Here is a 20,214-nt window from a genome sequence, read left to right on the forward strand (position 1 = left end):
GTTTTTTTTCTAAAACGTATGGATACTTCGCCCACAGAAGCCGCCCAAGTTGTGGCATTGCTGGATTCTGGCCTTAGTCAGCGTGTTGTGGCTGCAAGACTGCATCTAAGCCTGTCATCTGTTCATAGAGTCTATAAACGTTATCGGGAGACTGGTTTGTTCACGCGCCGTTCAGGATCTGGCAGGAATCGGGTCACTTCTGAGCGAGATGATCGATTTATTGTAACAACTTCTTTAAGAAATCGACGCCTTAACGCTTTTCAACTGCAGCAGCGGCTTCGTGTTGTACGAAGGGTGGCTGTAAGTGACTCTACAATTAGAAGAAGGTTGAAGGATCGTGGACTGGTACCGCATAAGCCAGCAAATGGGCCGAAATTAACTGCAGACCATCGAAGAGCGCGCCTTAACTTTGCACGTGAGCACCTAAATTAGTCATACCTACAGTGGAGCAAAGTTCTCTTTTCTGATGAGTGTAAAATTATGCTGTATGGTAACGACGGCAGGAACAAGGTCTACAGAAGAGACGGAGAACGCTATGCACAATGCTGCATTGAAGAAAAGGTCAGCTATGGTGGCGGTTCGTGGACGGTTTGGGGAGGAATCAGCGCCGACGGTAAGACAGAGCTTGCTTTCGTGTCTGGGCCACGTCTGCCTGCACTAAACTGTCATCGGTACGTCGAAGAGTGTCTCGAGCCTCATGTGATGCCCTATGCACATTTTATTGACAACGGCTTCATATTCATGCACGACAATGCTAGGGCTCACACCGCGGGCGTCGTACGAGATTATCTTAACGAAGTCGATATCTCTATTATGGAATGGCCAGCAAAAAGCCCGGACATGAATCCCATTGAACATCTGTGGGATGAATTAAAGAGACGAATTCGAGCAAGAGATCCTGCCCCAGAAACACTTAGCCAGCTGCAAGATGCAATCCAAGAGGAATGGGACAATATACCACAGCATGTGATCGTGACTCTCATCCGATCGATGAAGAACCGTATGGAAGCAGTAATTAGAGCTCGGGGAGGGAATACAAGTTATTAAATAAACGTTTTTTAGCTTTTTTTTTCATTTACGTGTGTTGTTTTATCCATTTCCTTTATACTCCATACGGAATAAAAATTACTCATTTAACAAAATACGAAACCTATGAAAAATTCATTTAAATTTAGAACATTAACATTAAGATTTGATAAGCTCATATTACTCACTATTAAACGACATTTAACATTTATTCCTAAATGTACACATTTTTCTGATAATCCTGACAAAACGTAAACTTGCAAGGTGTTTCGATTTTTTTGATGAGAAGTGTATTTGTAGTCCCATAAAATAGCAGTGTAAGAGAAAAGGTCCTAATCCAACTCTTTTGACATCTAACACAACCCTTTTGAGATCTAACCCAACCCTTTTGAGATCTAACCCAACCCTTTTGAGATCTAACCCAACCCTTTTGAGATCTAACCCAACCCTTTTGAGATCTAACCCAACCCTTTTGAGATCTAACCCAACCCTTTTGAGATCTAACCCAACCCTTTTGAGATCTAACCCAACCCTTTTGAGATCTAACCCAACCCTTTTGAGATCTAACCCAACCCTTTTGAAATCTAACCCAACCCTTTTGAGATCTAACCCAACCCTTTTGAGATCTAAACCCATCCCTGTTTTGCGTTCTAACCTAACCCTTTTTCGACTTAGCTTAACCCTTTCTTGTAATCTAATCTAAAAACGGGTTGGGTTAGATAAAAAAAAAGTATTAGGTTGGATAAAAAAGTGTTAGGTTAGATCAAAAAAGGGTTAGGTTAGATCGAAAAAGGGTTAGGTTGGATCGAAAAAGGGTTAGGTTGGATCGAAAAAGGGTTAGGTTGGATCGAAAAAGGGTTAGGTTGGATCGAAAAAGGGTTAGGTTGGATCGAAAAAGGGTTAGGTTGGATCGAAAAAGGGTTAGGTTGGATCGAAAAAGGGTTAGGTTGGATCGAAAAAGGGTTAGGTTGGATCGAAAAAGGGTTAGGTTGGATCGAAAAAGGGTTAGGTTGGATCGAAAAAGGGTTAGGTTGGATCGAAAAAGGGTTAGGTTGGATCGAAAAAGGGTTAGGTTGGATCGAAAAAGGGTTAGGTTGGATCGAAAAAGGGTTAGGTTGGATCGAAAAAGGGTTAGGTTGGATCGAAAAAGGGTTAGGTTGGATCGAAAAAGGGTTAGGTTGGATCGAAAAAGGGTTAGGTTGGATCGAAAAAGGGTTAGGTTGGATCGAAAAAGGGTTAGGTTGGATCGAAAAAGGGTTAGGTTGGATCGAAAAAGGGTTAGGTTGGATCGAAAAAGGGTTAGGTTGGATCGAAAAAGGGTTAGGTTGGATCGAAAAAGGGTTAGGTTGGATCGAAAAAGGATTACGTTAGATCTAAAAAGGGTTAGCATAGATTAAAAAGGGGTTAAGTTGGATCGAAAAAGGGCTAGGTTGGATCGAAAAAGGGTTAGGTCGGATCGAAAAAGGGTTAGGTTGGATCAAAAAAGGATTACGTTAGATCTTAAAAAGGGTTAGCATAGATTAAAAAGGGGTTAAGTTGGATCTTATTGTATGTATAAATTGTATATTACTCTTGTTGCATGATGCAAACAAAACAATATTATCATAGTAGAAAAAGAGAATATATTCTCGCATCATTGGTTGGGAGTGGACAACTGGGAATCAGTCTTATTTGGGAGTGAAACATTTTATTTCAGAATAAAAAAAAATATACTAAAATAGTCAATATTTTATTGTACATTAATAAATAACAATTAAAAATACATGTTTTGGTTTTATTACTTACATAAACATAAGTAGACTAAGAATATTTTCCTTATTGGTGCCTTGGTGGTAAGTAGCATAGTAAGTATTATTTTCCTTCCTGCACAATGATTTTCTTCAACAAAACCTCGGTTTCTTTCAATTAATTTCAATATGGGTGATAATTGAGACCTCTTACCTGGATTGAAACTATTATTCCATCAAAGAATTTTCAAAAATGCAACAATATGTAATATACCCAGAGCAGAAATTCCTATACCACATAATGCTATATTATATTTAAAAACTATGTTCACATAATTTCTTCAGTATAAGGTTTGTTGCTCGATCTCAAAGAAGCCACGGTGTTGATGACGAAGTTATAGTTGAAGTACCAGAACGCCCAGAATAGTAGACCACAGACTATGTCTGATTTAGAGTTAAGGAATTCTTTAATAAAAAAGGACTAAGCAAGAAAGTATATTTAAATATGTAGGTGCCTTCTTAAAAGTCATTTATTTTAATTTAAGAATACAGAAGTTATAGCATTTTCTATTTACAACAGGTAAGGAAAAGCCTAGATACCTAATGAACCAACTCAAATGTCCTCAACATTTTTCCTCAACATACTCATGCTTTCCATGGTGCAAAATTCATGTTTAATTTTGCCATTTTACCCTACATAAAGCAAAAGTGATACAATTAGGTCAAATTAAAAACATATCCAAATAAAAAACCTTCATTTTAATACCTCAAACGTCCAACAAGAAACAGGCAGTGAAGTCACAGAAATCTTGTATTTTACTGCACCCTAATAGGCTAGTATTGATCAAAAATTAGACCTGTGTTTCTCAATAGACACTTATCATAAATTACCTCTCGACAAGAACATGTAGAATGATTCATCCTGCATTCGAAGATCTTTTAGCACAAAATTAAGGTTTGTAGTGTATGAGGAAAAAGTGTTTTATAAGACTTCTTATAAAAGGATACGAAACACCACCTTCTCCCAAGGTTCGACCATGTAAAGTTCGGTCGCCAGTAAGTACCTTAAGTACCAGGAACTGATAAAATTCTTGATTTTCTTGACAACGTCCATGTTTCTTCTCTGTAGATATATACGGCAATCCTTAATTTTTTTAGTTACAGTAAATAGCTGGCCGCGAACTTCGAGACGTTTTCCTATCAAGTAACTTTTAAATAATATTGTATTTTATGAGAAAAACTAGTTTCTTTTACGGATAACACAATACAACACACACCGTCCGAAAAAGCGTCAACCAATTTTGACATTGACGTAAACCATTGAGTGTTACCATACATAAATTAATTTTTAGTATGTTTTTGGTCTGCACTATACGTGAAATGAGCCAGCACAGCACCAAACGATTAATGAAACACTGTTCTATTCCTTTGTAGAAGTTTTATGATATTTTTTTAATATTTATAATATTGTCTCTTGATTATGTACAAGAATATAATGTAATTTTAAAAAGGAGAAAATGCAATATTACTGAAATGAAACGACGATATCATATTACACAGCTGCTTTTATTATTTGCTTGGTTAATGTGACCTTATGACCTAAAATAATTGGTATCAGCCGTATTACAACGTAATCTAAAATTATAAGACACAATGTTGCAAGCCTTAAATTACACTTTATTTTTTACACTGGTATTACACGTAATACAAACATTACGACTTTGTACTTACAAACTTTATGTTATATTTATGTAAACAAAACATGCGTTTTATTAAAAAATATATTTTATACTATATATATACGTAGATTACAATTTAGAAACATTAACTAATTAAAATATTATTTTTAAACAAAGTGCCGTTAATGTTAGCAGAAGTTATAATTCGTCAAAATTATTTAATATTTAAAAATATTTTTGACAAACCATAATTCGTTTCCTCTAAAAAAATTATTCGAATTCTTTTATTTTAAAAAGGCAATGTAAAGTTGCCACACTAGAATATTCTAATTATGGTAACATAACTTTTTAAAATCGTGCAATAATGCAGCGTATTCATTTCAAAAATAATTACAATACACAGGTAATAAATAGACTTTCCAATACTAAAACTCGGTTTCGATATCAGGAAAAATAGACCGAAGGTTTTCTCTACAATGAGACGAAAAAACATTGTAGGTATTTTAGGGTTTTTCTTGAAACTTGGGAGATACTATAACTTAAAAACTATTTATAATATTTAGTTGCCGTTTAACCCCAAAAAGTAGTTAATTCATATTTTGAAGAAATCGGTCCTTTTCCCTTAGACATGCAATAAAATCGTATACTAGATAATAGTACAAAATACATAGGAGCGAATGTTATCGGTTTCTGATAATTCATCAGTCTTATACAAGGCACCAATTCAATCCATATATTATCCAATACATAATACTAAATTGATTATAAAATGTGTGTATAAAAATAGCTGCCTAATTTAAAACCATACAAATCCATTGGCACAATGTAACGTATTGTCTTCAAATACAATTATTAAAAAAATGTTTTTGACACATTCGAAAAAGGAATTAATTTTATTACTTGTTTTACCACAGACAACTAGGCAATAGACAATAATAACATAATCTACTGATATTTAGTAGACATGATATGGGATCATTTAAATTATAAAAACCGGTCCGTGGTCCAATAGTTGAGCGTTGGGCTCACGATCCGGAGGTCCCGGGTTCGAATCCCGGTGGAAACATATCATAAAAATCACTTAGTGATCCCTAGTTTGGTTAGGACATTACAGGCTGATCTCCTGATTGTCCGAAAGTAAGATGATCCGTGCTTCGGAAGGAACGTTAAGCCGTTGGTCCCAGTTACTACTTACTTACTGATGTGAGTAATCGTTACATGAGCCATGTCAGAGACCTTTGGTGGTTCAATAATAACCCTGACACCAGGGTTGATGAGGTTGGTAATTCACCTCACAACCCACAAGATAGAAGAAGAATTATAGTGCATAATAGCGAACTAATATAGCGCAATTAATAGTATTAAGTACAAAAAATGTGGCTAGCTTGTGTTATTTCAAATAACCTGTGATAGTTATGCACTTTTTTATTGTCAATAGTTATTTGAATGCATCAAAAACATTTAAAATGTACTTTTAATTTTATTGTCGTTAAAATACTTTATCATTAAGACGATACATCGATAAAACTTCTAAGTCTAATGGCAAAATATGCAAAACCACAATTCATTGTTAGATAGATGGATAGATACATTTAAGATTATACTCTAAAATACTGTGATATTTCATTTCACAACTTTAAAGTTCACGATTTGTGATTTATTGTGTCAAAGTTCATATATTGAGACATGTCGATCTACAAGTCTATAAAAATAATGATATTAGGTATACGTGAACTCAGTTCGGATCTTTTATGAGTTATTGTAAGAATAAATTCCTAATTTAGATACAAAAATATGAAATCTAGGATTTCTCCTCAAATATTTTTAATACCATCTTTTCCTCCTATCCGAAAATTGAATATTCCTTCCTTCGATCTAGGAATTCCAAAGACAAACCTTAACTTCTTTTTTATTGAAAAAAAAACTGACCTATCTCCTTAGTCCGAACCGCCTCGGCAAAAATAATTCCGCAAGAAAAAGAAACTCTTTTTCTTTTCATTCTAAGTATTCAGTATACCCCTGAGCCCCTGTGAAGATGACGTCTATCCATATCCTCGCTGCCTCCCCCGAAGGGGCCATGAGGTAATATCGCCGTTGACGAGTCTTGACTATGAAGGTAGTCTGTGGACTCGGGGATTTGGAGGTGTTGCCGTGGTCGAGGTATACTTCTTCTATTACCTGTAAAATATAGTTTACAAAATATACAACTTAATTTAAGTGAAGGTAGTTAGTTAGTGTTTGTGTAATTTGAATAATTTACAGGATATAATAATATTATATAATAAATGCAGAAACGCTTAAAAAAATAAGATTAAAGCAAAAAAAAACGGTTTTTCCATTTTTACGTTGTAAATTGGCAACATTGCTATTTTTGGCGTGAAGTGAAAAGGTATTATAATAGTATTATATTTATTATGTTAAAAATATACAAACCTGGAAGTAAGCACCGCCCCGCGGTTTCTTCTCACTTTTGTCCCAGTAGTAGACGAACGTTTTCGTTTCACGATCGAAAACGAACCACCTGCAAATATAAAGATAAAATATATATATTTTTTTCAAAATCAAAAGAAAAAAACAAACTTAACACGCAATAATATAAAAATACAGTGTAAAAAAGGTTAGGATTTAAAATAGGGTATTTGACAGGGTCACAGATTAATTGTAAGATCCTAATTTAGAAATAAAAGCGACTGTATGAAATAAAAATGTTTTTGACTTCTTTTTTTATTTTTTCTATTTAACAATGGAATTATTCAATCGAACTAATTAAAACAGCACCACAAATCCACAGATAAAAATATCCACCACAGGACATTAAATCGTCAAAAAGGAACTAAAATAAGAATAATCCATAAATCCACAAAAGTTTCGTCAAAATACAAACCGAAATCAGCAACAAGCTTCGTCATTATTCGAATAGCCTGCCCCGGATCATTTCTGGCTCAAACGTACCCATCAAAATGGCAGCATTCCCATGCTGAATTGCCAGAGAGACTTTGACTTTTTAATAATAATAATAATAATAAAATATTTATTTCAGATTCTGCATCCATATTATGCTAGTAAAACAATAGAGACTTACGAACTATGTTAGTATATTAAATTAAATGACATTACTTGGCCACACGGCGTATAGGTAACACTTGAGTGTTACCTATACTGGGTTATCCCAGTGTTTCCAGAATGGGCCATCCATTCTCTCTGCTACGATTCTTAGAAGACTGTTGGCGCTGCCACGTACTCTCGTCATTAGGGAACTGACTCGCTTGCGAACGATAGCATGGAAGCCATCAGTATGCGCATCAGCAAACATTGCAGACGCACTACAGTAACGTGGAAGCCCCAACAGTGCTCTAAACTAGTGATGTTCCGAATATCCGTATCCGTATCCGCGGATATCCGAGATAAAAGAAAAATCCGTATCCGTGTCCGTTACTTTTCACGCGGATCTTTTACGGATCTTTTTCAGGTGATTAAGTAGAATTATTAAATAAAAAACTATAAAATTCCACAGTGTCTCACTAAACCATAACCAAAACAAAAGTACTACCCGCGCAATGCAAGTTAAAACGTGTCCTGCCTGACGTTGCGGCGAGCGAAGACGTCAACTATCGTTTAAAGGTCGCGGGCGCCGACACCAATCGAATAATATCGAATAAGAAAATAAAGATCCGTATCCGTATCCGCGGATCTTTGCACTAAATATCCGTGTTCAGATCCGTATCCGCGGATATACATTTTTAACGATCCGACACATCACTACTCTAAACACATTGACTTATTTAAATTACATACCGTTTGGACCAAGTGTGGAACTTGGCGCCCAGTTTGTGGAGGTACCCGCGGCATGACGTGGAGCTCACCGTCACGTAGGGGCACAGCTCGATTTGGTGACCTGCGACCACAATTGAAACGGTGACGTTTATACTAGCTTCTTCCCGCGGCTTCGCTCGCGTTAAATTCGGGGTAACGCGGTTCCCCTTTCTATCATCATCATCAACAACGTCCCCACTGCTGGGGCACGGGCCTTCCCTATCTATGGATGTATATTGTATAGGGAGATCGGGCCTTAAACCATCACGCGGGCCCATGCGGTTTGATGGTTATTAACGACTGCTAATGCAGCCGGGACCAACGGCTTAATGTGCCTTCCGAAGCACAGAGGAGCTCGAGATGAACTTTTTTTTTGTGGTCACCCATTCTATGACCGGCGTTTGCGAAAGTTGCTTAACTTCAACAATCGCAGACCAAGCGCGTTTACCGCTGCGCCACCGAGCTCCTCACCCCTTTCTATATACAGGGTGTTAGTGACATCGTAACGAATACTCAGGGGGATGATTCAGACCATGATTCTGAGTTAATATCAAGTGGAATTTTTCGTCGCAAAATTCATATTTTTTTTTAGTTTTTTAAAATTATTTTCAATTCCATACTTTTGCGATGGAAAATTCCACTTGATATTAATTCAGAATAATCAGCTAAATTATCCCCCTCAGTATTCGTTATGATGTCACTTACACCCCGCACAAGTACATACGGTAGCCATACAAGTAGGTATGGGTGTTAGTGACATCGTAACGAATACTGAAGGGGATGGTTCAGACCATGATTCTGAGTTTTAGTGCTTTTTTTAAATTATTTTCAGTTCCATACTTTTGCGACGGAAAACTCCACTTGATATCAACTCAGAATCATGGCCTCAATCACCCCTCAAAGTTTTCCCCTTGAAAACTGCAAAAAGTCCCATATGAAATTTCAACCCTCCTTCGAAGGGGTATTGTAAGTAGAATTACAAAAATGCACGACTTTTGTTGGTCCCAAATAGTTCGTATACCACATTTTAGCTTTCTACCTTGACGATTGTGAATACTCCATACAAACTTCCACCCCCCATTTTAGGGAAGGGGGCGGGGGGTTAGAGAGAGCCAATAACTAGCCTATGTCACTCTCCATCTCTTCAACAACCTCCACTTAAAACATCACGTCAATTCGTCGCTCCTTTTTACCGTGAAGGACGGACAAAACACAGACAGACACACACTTTCCCATTTGTAATATTAGTATGTATCCAAACATACGTGTGTGTGTACGTGTGTGTTTTATTATGTAAATTTTCCTGTACCCAAAGGTTGCCTGGAGGAAATTGCTGCATGAGCAATAAGGCCGCCTGTTGTGCTTTTCTGTATATGTTGTCCTTATCTCTGTATTTTGTGTCTATTGTGCTCAATAAAGTATTTTATCTATCTATGTACGTACCGGCGGACTCGACGTGTCTCCGCAGATCGAAGTCGTCCCGGTCGACGGGCAGGTACCTGGTGAGGGGTCGCTGCGACTCGCTGTAGGGCGCCACGCCGCGGCGGCTGCGACGCGGAGCGCCGCTGAGGGACACTGCAATACGATAACATACGCTTCATTAATAACAAAAAAAATGTTTATATACTTACTATGTTTCTCTTGTGTGCAATAAAGAAAAAAAAAGCTTCCCTAAAAGTAGTCGAAGACACTTGTGTTGGGAATGCCTAGCTCTTCCAACGCAATACAGTTAGATTACAATATATCTCAGCAAAAGATAAACAAAAGAAGTTTTTTTACAAACGGGTATTTTTGTGCCTTAGTGTGTGTTTGTGTGCGTGTGTGTGTGTGTGTGTGTGTGTGTGTGTGTGTGTGTGGGCGCGTGCGTGTGTGTGTGGGCGCGTGCGTGTGTTTGTGTGTGCGTGCGTGTACGTGTGATTTTTGTGTGTATCTCGCCTCACTACACATTGTACGCAACTGACCACAGAAGTGTTGCGCGCTAGTTGTTGCCTTGGGGTTAACGCTCAACCACTGGACCACGGCGGCTGTGTGGTACTCACATATATTATCCCTGCTGAAGTCGGAAGCATGGCTGAGCGGTCGGCTGTCGTCACTGCGCTTGTCATCCTCTGTCGACTCGGTGCGCGAGTTGCGGACTTGTAGCTGAAAAGAAATATAAAAAGCTGTTAGAAGATTGGTCGACTTTTAGAGGGCATTTATGACATCTTCATTGGCTTATTAATAATAGCTCGCCCACTGTTTATTTATTTATTTCCGTTTGCAACATTACAGCAGTCGCTTATGTCATAAACAAGTTTTCACATATAAAACACATAAAAATTATAAATAAATACAACAGAATTAAGAAGGTACTAATCTTCAAACGACTTATACCTACCGCCTAAATTTTATATTATGATGGATATGATGACCCTACAATGACTAGCTAGATTATTTGCCCATCTTGCAAGAATACTTACTATAATAGGTTTAGGAGAGCAGTGTTTGAGGTCCCACTGGTTGGTCCTAATGAGAGACAGCCATAAAGACATACTGTTCACAACTCTATGCTGTTTTTCATGTATATTTTATAAAAATATTTACTGCACTTTGGACTTTCACTGTATTTTACACTGTGAGTTTATATTTTTGTGTATAATTTTCTACGCTGAAAATAATGGTGTCGATTCGAGCAAGTACTTAATTTGAAAAAGTCACATAAACTCTTTATTTTTCACTTTCCTTCCACCGACTGTAATTGGAATACCATTGTATTTAAGTATATAAATTATGTAATACAAACTGGATTAAAAAAAAAAGGAAAAAATTAAACAGTAGGGCTAGGGCCCTGTGCTGGGAGGTTTTCTGACCACGTCTTTCCCTCAGCGTTACAGATTCCGATGTGGTAGTAGTTTTACAGCTAGTTAAGTACATAATATTTTTTTTGTATTTTAATTTTTTTGACGTTCAACTCGTTCGTTGGACTTTGTAAGCCAATTTTGAAAAATAAATATTTTTGATTATTTTTTTTGAAAACACTAAAAGTAGGTCCATCTCTTTCTTGTCCGTATTGTAAGTGGAGGACGGTGCTAGTTTAAGATTTGACAAACTAAAATTGGGTTAAGTTTGTGTCCGCCAGAATGTGAAGCAATGAATGATGTGGAAAGTTTTATAATACGGTCGTTCCTCGTGTAATATGCTTGTTTTGTGCATATTTCGGTCCCACCGACGCACAGCTATGGTTACAGCCAGGGCTGCGCCTGCTCCATTCGGCTAGTTTCATAGGTCATAGATAAATTATAAAATTCTGATTACTAAATAAAGACAGACCTAAAGAAGACAAAAAACGTTTTCTTTTTCTATTTAACTTCTTTATGAATTTTAATAAAGAAAAATGTAACAATAAGTGCGACATTCTGTCACGTTTTTCCAGGACGTCACAGGTTGCTTTTTCATACAAATTCCATAGTAATTTCGTGTTTTGACGTTTAATAAAAAGTAACTGATTTGACTAGTTGGACATTGCGGGTGTGTGAGCCACGGAATAGAAGAAAGGGCCGTCAGTGCGTTGATGTTGCTGTTATTATTATTATTATTTTTTATCTTATCTTATTTAGCCTATACGATCCCACTGCTGGGCAAAGGCCTCCCCTTGATTTTTCCACTCCTCTCGACTTTGCGCGATCTCCGGCCAATCCTTTCGATAAGCAGTCGTCACACTATCTTTTGATTTTGTTTTTTTTTTTCCAATAATTTTAATCTTAGTGTTGTTTTATATTATATTATTTTCCACGTGGTTTCTGTCCTGTGTTAAAAGTAATACACCTGTCTGTCTATGTCTGGGAGCTCGGTGGCGCAGCGGTAAACGCGCTGGGTCTGCGATTGTTGAAGTTAAGCAACTTTCGCAAAGGCCGGTCATAGGATGGGTGACCACAAAAAAAAGTTTTCATCTCGAGCTCCTCCGTGCTTCGGAAGGCACGTTAAGCCGTTGGTCCCGGCTGCATTAGCAGTCGTTAATAACCACCAATCCGCACTGGGCCCGCGTGGTGGTTTAAGGCCCGATCTCCCTATCCATCCATAGGGGAAGGCCCGTGCCCCAGCAGTGGGGACGATAATGGGCTGATGATGATGACCTGTCTGTCTGTGGTGTCCGAAAATAATACTTAAATGTTTCTTTCATCAAGAGCTTCATAAGCTTTTGTAACCTTGTCCAGTCATGGCCGCATCAAACGCATAATTAATCAATCAAAATGAATAAATATTTCATAATCACGCAGACACTTCGTGGACAAATAAACGCGTGATAAATCACTCACTTTGATCTTTATTTCTGAAGATATGCAGAATTAAAACAAATGTGAGTTTTACGACTTAAACTCGGACGTGGAAGGTCGGTGTGTTAGGGAATGCAATCCCGACTCGAGATCGCAAATTCGAGATCCCAATCCCGCGGGATTCCCAAATTTTCGAGATCCCAATCCCGAAACTTTCGAGATCTCGTTTAAATAGTTCATAAAACAAATGTAAAGTTAGGATGGCTGAAAACGATGAAAACTGCTTGCTTGTTTGTGTGTGATAGTGAGGTTAATTAAAACAAAATACTTTTCGAAAGAAAACAAAAACCTTTACTCTTCAATATTACTAACTAAAAAAAAAAAAAGTTTTCTTTCATCTTCATCATCATCATCATTGGCCTTATACGTCTGTTTCAGACGGTTTATGACGTCATTGCCTCGAAGAAATGCACTTTCTTCCATGGCTGTGCAAGCTAGAGCAGCAAACTCTACCACACACTGCAGGAGAAGCCTCTAACTGGTGGATTGTTGGTTGAAAGTTTTGTTTGGAAATCAGCATAATCAAAACATAAAGGAGGACTCAAGGAGATTCGCCCAATCCCGTCAATCTCGAATGGGGACTCGTCATATTAGGCTTCGGAATTGATCCCGAAAAATTTGACGAGATCTCGCGAGATCGGGATTGCTTTCTCTAGGTGTGATACTTTGAATAGATTCCATTTAATCTTTGTTGCTATCTCACACCACATGCCAGGTGTCAATGACTTACTATTATAACAATTTCATCGTCTATATAAATATATGAAATTCCATTTTATTTTTGATCTAAGTATGATATGATATGAGTTCTATCGTTTGATAATTTTATGGTTGGAGACGAATATAAAATACACGCGGTTTCTTTGTGTGTGACTTTATGTGATTACATGGCCGGACATGTGAGCCGGAGGTCCCGGGTTCGATTCCCGGTGGGGACATATCACAAAAAAATATTTTATGGTCACTAGTTTCGTTAGGACGTTACAGGCTGATCACCAGATTGTCCGAAAGTAAGACGATCCGTGCTTCGGAATGCACGTTAAGCCGTTGGTCCCGGTTACTACTTACTGATGTAAGTAAGTAGTCGTTACATGAGCCATATCAGGGGACTTTGGCGGCTCAATAGCCCTGACACCAGGGTTGATTAGGTTGGTACTCCACTTTACAACCCACACGAGAGAAGAAGTGGCGCCAACTTTTTATTTTGTCAACATAAACGTCTATCAAGCGGAGAAGGTATGGAGCATACTCCACCACGCTGCTCCACTGATGGTTGGTGGAAGTAACTGGGCTAGTAGCTGGGACCAACGCCTTAACGTGCCGTTAATGTTAAACAAAGAAGTGAATATCATAAACGGTTTTATAAACACAAAACTGTTTCATAAACATAAACACACGTGAAGGCGAAGCAGCTTGAAACTAATTGCATCGTTTATAAAACATTCTTTTTAAAATCAAAACAACAGATTTTGTTAGTAGTTTATTGGCATTTTTCCTTGAGTGTTTATATTTATACATACATAGTATAGTGTAGGTGTTATAAACTACGTTGTTCGATTTGTCATCGACACGAAAGAAGAAGAAAATAATCACTACATAGTATAAAACAAAGTCGCTTTTTCTGTCCCTATATCCCTATGTACGCTTAAATCTTTAAAACTGCGCAACGGATTTTGATGCGGTTTCTTTTAATAGATAGAGTGATTCAAGAGGAAGGTTTGTATGTATAATAACATCCATTAAATGGTGGAGAAATGCTGTTATTTTTGAGGTTTTTAATGTAATGTCGTACGGTTTTTTTTCCTCAGCATTGCACCCGAGCGAAGCCGGGGCGGGTCGCTAGTGTAGGTATATAACAGACAGAGACAAATCACGCGCGTAATGTTTATCGGGGTAGGCCTGAGTCACACGAGGAAAGGAGTAAAGGCTGCGTTTCCATTGACGCGGAGCTGTGCGGAGATGAGCGGAGATGTGCAGGAATCGACCAATCACCGTGAGGGAGAGAGTGGCAGAGCGTCTTCGTTTTTCGCTCTGTCAAACGCTGTGATTGGTCAAATCCACACATCTCCGCTCTTCTCCGTCCATCTCCGCGTCAGTGGAATTCCGGCCTAAACATCCGCAGAATCGTACGCACGTACGCAGTTCCTCACTGCCAAAGTGTTTGCACATAAGTGCAACCCAAAACGAATTAATTTAATTGTAATGTTTTTTAGTGTTTTTCATGACTTATTTGTAGTATAGTATTATTTTTCTTTTAATTTCTTTTTCATTCATTGTTTGTGTTTGTTGTATTAGTTTATTTTATTCTTATTTTTTATATTGTTTTCTCTTCATACCGCACATTGGGTTACACTGTAATGTTGTAAGTACCTTTATAAATAATTAAATAAATAATAAATTTGTATCCTAGCGACTCATTTTAACACTTTTTAAAGGCTCCTGTTGCTTCGCCGAGAACACAGTGCCACAATGTGTTGTGTAAAATCTTCCAGAATGCGGTGGGCGACTTGCGCACACGCCCATCATCGTCGAGATTTGAGAATGCATGACACATTGACATGTCTCATCTGCTAGACATTGCGTCTACGTTATTCACGCAATTTAAATAACTCTCGTGTTCTGTACTAATAATAAAATTGTTTAGTAACGTAAAAGATCTAAATGAATGCATCATGAGGAAATATTTGAGAATTTCGCAATTGTCTGTCTCGTGTTTATAGTCATAGAATAAACAACAGTACTATTTATAGAAGGGACACTCTGCACTGCACAAATACGAGCTAGAAGCGGGCTTGAGTTTATAACCAAGTTGTATTCTGATTACTTCTGGCTCTGCCCACCCCATTAAGGGACCCGGGTGTAACACGAGTACGTGTAAACGAAAATAGGTTGTTTATATTAAAGTCTACCTACATTTTTTTCAAGGAATAACACTACGTATAGAACGGCTACTCTCCTTAACAGCGGCTGAGCTAGGTATACCTCACCCCCGCTCGGTCTTACTTTAGTCTTCAATCGTATGGCGTCAGACGTCACACACACAGATGCGCGTGTACGATAACGGCAGACGTTGGTGGGGAGCGGAGAGTTGCCGTTCTTTACGTAGTATTATTCCTTATTCTATGCCACGCATTGAGACGATTGTAAAAATGTTGTTGTGTCTCTCTTTATTTAAGAGCTGCGCTCTTGTCGGTGGAGTAATCGCCATTACTCCATAGATAGGGCGTGTAGAACGGCGGTTGCCCCAATCGCCTTCCGTTCCGCAGTACACCGACCAATTTCTCAATCGGTGATGTTCTAGCTAGAGCCCTACCAGAATACATTTCCTCGGCTAACCAGTACTGATACCGCTGCTGTTCGGCATCAGGGGTGCGCTTTTGAAGTAGCGGCGCCTACTCGCTACGTCACAAGATCGTCATAGAACCTAAGTAGCATTTTATAGGTTAGCCCGTCCCAGTGAGCTACCTAAAAAAAGTAGTAGTAGTAGCGTAAAATGTTATATTATTGAAATATAATTGTACCGAACTGGTCGTCTGTTTAATAGTAGGTACCTACCCACTATCGTACTACACAAAAATTTCCCCGAGCTCTCATAAACAAAGCCAATGCGTCATACATACACTCGCCATAAACAAGCGATTTACCGGCACACTGTTCCACACATCATTTGTTTTGGAAATTATTTAGACATACATACATAACACATACAATTACGAGTACATTCATACATAAGGTCACGGCTATTTCCTAAGGAATTCCTGACACTCCATTTTCGCGTCTTCTACTCTTTACTTCCTTTTCTATACGTACTATTTATTACCTATTCTTTATGATGCAAGGTTATATGTAAAGTCTATAACACTATATCACTACATAGTAGAAAACAAAGTCGCTTTTTCTGTCCCTATATCCCTATGTACGCTTAAATCTTTAAAACTACGCAACGAATTTTGATACGGTTTTTTTTAATAGATAGAGTGATTCAAGAGGAAGGTTTATATGTACAATAACATCCATTAAATAGTGGTGAAATACTGTTATTTTTGAGGATTTTAATGATTTTGGTGTCGTAAATAATTTCATTTTTTCCTCAGCATTGCACTCGAGCGAAGCGGGGCGGGTCGCTAGTAGTCTATAACACGAAGAATTCAAAAACCCCTTTGGAGATACTAACCTAGCGTTATTAAAAAAAATCATGAGTAAGGATTATAACTCGGTGGTGCTCCCGGCTTGACAAGAGCTGCGGGTTCAAATCCCGTCCGAGTCAGACTTTTTCGATTTAATTTTCTCTTTGATAGTTTCATCATTTTGGAAAGGGCATTTACGATGAGACTAGTCCTAAGCGGTCATACATACATACATAATATCACACGCATTTTCTATTGAGACAGGCAGAAACGAAGTCGCTTCTCCTAAAAATCGGACCTGTTTTCAGGTTAGGTAAGCGGACCCCGTGAAAACGGTTTAACGCTAGGGATATGTATGTTGATAGACAGAAACCAGGGTGGCTATGGCCCTGACACACTAATTTTGCTTCCAGCACTGTTATATGTTCCTTCATACATTATGTTTTCTACACGGCTGTAAGAATGAATCGTCATTGCCCAAGTAGGACACGGTCAGGACGCGACAAGTTTTAATCAAAATTGAGATGCACAAGCTATGTACGTATACAAAAATATTTTTCGCTTCTTCCCTTGTGTTTGCCGACCCCATCAACCTTGGTGTCAGGATTACTATTGAGCCGCCAAATGCCCCTGACATGGCTCATGTAACGACTAGGTACATACTTAAGTAAACAGAGGCCAAAACTGCGTAACGTGTTTTTCACCCAAATGATACGTTCGTTTCTTGTTATTTTCGTTACAAAAACAAAATGAAGACATAACAATCACCCACGACACAACAAAATAAATTCAAAAGGCATAAAAATAAATAGCACTGCTTCATCACTTCGGACATTCCCACGTTCCAAAGGAATTCGCGTCGAGATATTTTATTTTTGTAACTTTTATCTGACACGTCATTAAACATTAAAAATTAAATTAAAAAGTTAAAAACAAACATTTACCGCCAAAACGTGACGCATGCATTCCTAAGTTAGTTAGTTTTAAATTCAATAATAACTGAAGCTAGCCCACTGGAGATAAGAGTGTATTGCAATGTTTTCCTCCACTAACCACGATGGTGGAGCAATGTGGTGGAGTATGTTTCATTGTCTCGAATTCATTATTCTAGGCATTTTTTTTTATCAAATATGTCTTAGATTAAGTTGTTAGTTTGGTCATTGAAAAAATGATTCGAGTGTAGGCTTTTAGTTCATGTTTTATATTATGTGACTGTTTTTTTTTTTAATTTTAATCGTTTTAGAAACTAAAGATAAATTTGCACGTTTACTTGCTTTATTTTTCTACGTTTATTGTCGGAAAGTATTAACAACACTATAAAAGTAACTTATAATGCGTTGAAAATTTTCACATCTATGCGTAGATTACTAAAATTGTATTCATCAAAGCATATTTTTGCACCTTATTCTAGCACTTTTGACAAGAGCACTGAGCACATTTTTTTTTCAGTTATGGCAATGGGTCGCTTATGAGCACAACTTTTCGTCATAGAAAAGTACCTACAAAAATCGAAACTTTCGCGCAAACTTCTCGACGTTTTACTTTTTAATTTCCGCGGCAAAGGCTCGCCCTTGACTGCCACGCGACACGACCGGCTGCATACTGACAGTGCTAGTGCTAATATAAAATCGTTTATTTTCGTTTCATGAATGCGTTGGCGTCGAAACGTATTTACTAGTAGTTAAATTAAAGCGATTGGTCATTCATTCGCTGCTGTGTGAATTTAAGAGCCATTTTAATGGTTCGCCGTGGCTTACGCCGCAGGTTATATAATGCTAGATTTTCAGAATAGTCGAAAGTAATGCGTGGTAATGACCGAGGACATCGACACCCTCGTCTGGTATTAAGCTTCTTCTATCGTGTGGGTGAGGAGCTCGATGGCGCAGCGGTTAACTCGCTGGGTCTGCGATTGTTGAAGTAAAGTAACTTTCGCAGAGGCCGGTCATAGTATGGGTGACCACAAAAAAAAGTTTTCATCTCGAGCTCCTCCGTGCTTCGGAAGGCACGTTAAGCCGTTGGTCCCGGCTGCATTAGCAGTCGTTAATAACCATCAATCCGCACTGGGCCCGCGTGATGGTTAAGGCCCGATCTCCCTATCCATACATCGGGAAGGCCCGTGCCCCAGCAGTGGGGACGTTAATGGGCTGATGATGATAATGATGGTGTGGGTTGTGAGGTGGATTACCAACTACAACCACCCTGGTGTCAGGGTTACTATTGAGCCGCCAAAGACCCCTGACATGGCTCATGTAACGACTACTAATTTACATCAGTAACCGGGATGGCTTAACGTGCTTTCCAAAGTACGGATCATCTTTCGTTCGGACAATCAGGTGATCAGCCTGTAATGTCCTATAACCAAACTAGGGATCACAAAGTGATTTTCGTGATGTGTCCCCACCGGGATTGAACCCGGGACTTCCGGATCGTGAGCCCGACGCTCAAACCACAGGACCACTGAGGTTGCTTAAAACATTAAGCTTAAAACATTAGAATTAAGAAAACGATTAAATAGCGACCGAAAATAGCATGTTTAATCTGGAATGTAAAAAGTTATTTTTCTTATAACTTTATGGAATAAAGGATAATAGGATTATGAAAGCGGTATATAAAGCGAAGGCTGTTGGTTGGACTTGTAGAGGAAGACACAGAACGATGGACATTGACCAAATCGGAGATGTCCTTAGAAAAGGCTCAGTATGATCTACTCTGAACCGGCGTGCGTGTATGAACGATTGATGAGTGTGGAGGAAGCAAGAGAAGTGTATCAGGATCGAAGCAAAGGGAATCCCATAGTCTCAGCTTACCGAGGTAGGAAATAGGCGTGAGTTTATGTATGATAGGGAATAAAATTGTTTAGGGTTTATTTTTAAGCAATGCCGTAATCGCTCACATGAATCTTATTGTCTTATGATGGAAACTAATTCATGGATTATTATAGACTTAAAAGATTTAAATTTCGATTTTTTTCGATTTAATTTTTTTTTTTTGATTTGTTAATGTGTGTATATTTTAATGTTGTAAATGTATATGTGTGTCGTAGATTTTACCTAAATAAACTTTTTTATTATTTTTTTTTATTATTAAATTGGTAAACAAAACTTAAACTGGCGGTCTATAAAACTTCTACAAATATATATATTCTATATATATATATATATATATATATATATATATATATATATATGTATATGTATATTCATACATATACATATATTCATGTGAGCGATTACGGCATTGCGTAAAAATAAAACCTAAACAATTTTATTCCTTATCATACATAAACTCACGCCTATTATATATATAACGCCAAAATCCTTTGCCCACCAGTGGGATACCTAAGGCTAGATAAAAAGAACATTCATTCCCTGCCCAGGACATATAATATAAGCCCACAACTATATCCCAAAAGTACCCACGCCTCACCGAACATCCATCAGAATTCATCATGTTAGAACAACACAATCCCTCCGAAGACAGCCCGGGAAGAGAGATTTTTTATACGCTCCCAATCCAGAAGCAAATTAAG

The 20,214-nt window shown here is 38.0% G+C and overlaps 1 protein-coding gene across 2 annotated transcripts in view; it reads right to left on the minus strand.

Moving 5' to 3' along the window:
* Nucleotides 1–4,300: 4,300 nt before the first annotated feature.
* The window catches only part of LOC126378018 (227 kDa spindle- and centromere-associated protein), a 118,179-nt gene continuing 102,265 nt past the window's right edge, over nucleotides 4,301–20,214 (minus strand). For both annotated transcript variants that reach the window (XM_050026071.1, XM_050026072.1), the window contains 5 exons: nucleotides 10,285–10,387; nucleotides 9,689–9,820; nucleotides 8,228–8,327; nucleotides 6,866–6,953; nucleotides 4,301–6,610 (listed from right to left, as the gene is read on the minus strand). In XM_050026071.1, the coding sequence (XP_049882028.1) occupies nucleotides 6,428–6,610; nucleotides 6,866–6,953; nucleotides 8,228–8,327; nucleotides 9,689–9,820; nucleotides 10,285–10,387 (606 nt within the window). In that variant the 3' untranslated portion in view covers nucleotides 4,301–6,427. The remainder of the gene's footprint in view (nucleotides 6,611–6,865; nucleotides 6,954–8,227; nucleotides 8,328–9,688; nucleotides 9,821–10,284; nucleotides 10,388–20,214) is intronic.

This window comes from Pectinophora gossypiella, chromosome 25 (genome assembly GCF_024362695.1).
Source record: "Pectinophora gossypiella chromosome 25, ilPecGoss1.1, whole genome shotgun sequence".
NCBI lineage: Eukaryota > Metazoa > Arthropoda > Insecta > Lepidoptera > Gelechiidae > Pectinophora > Pectinophora gossypiella.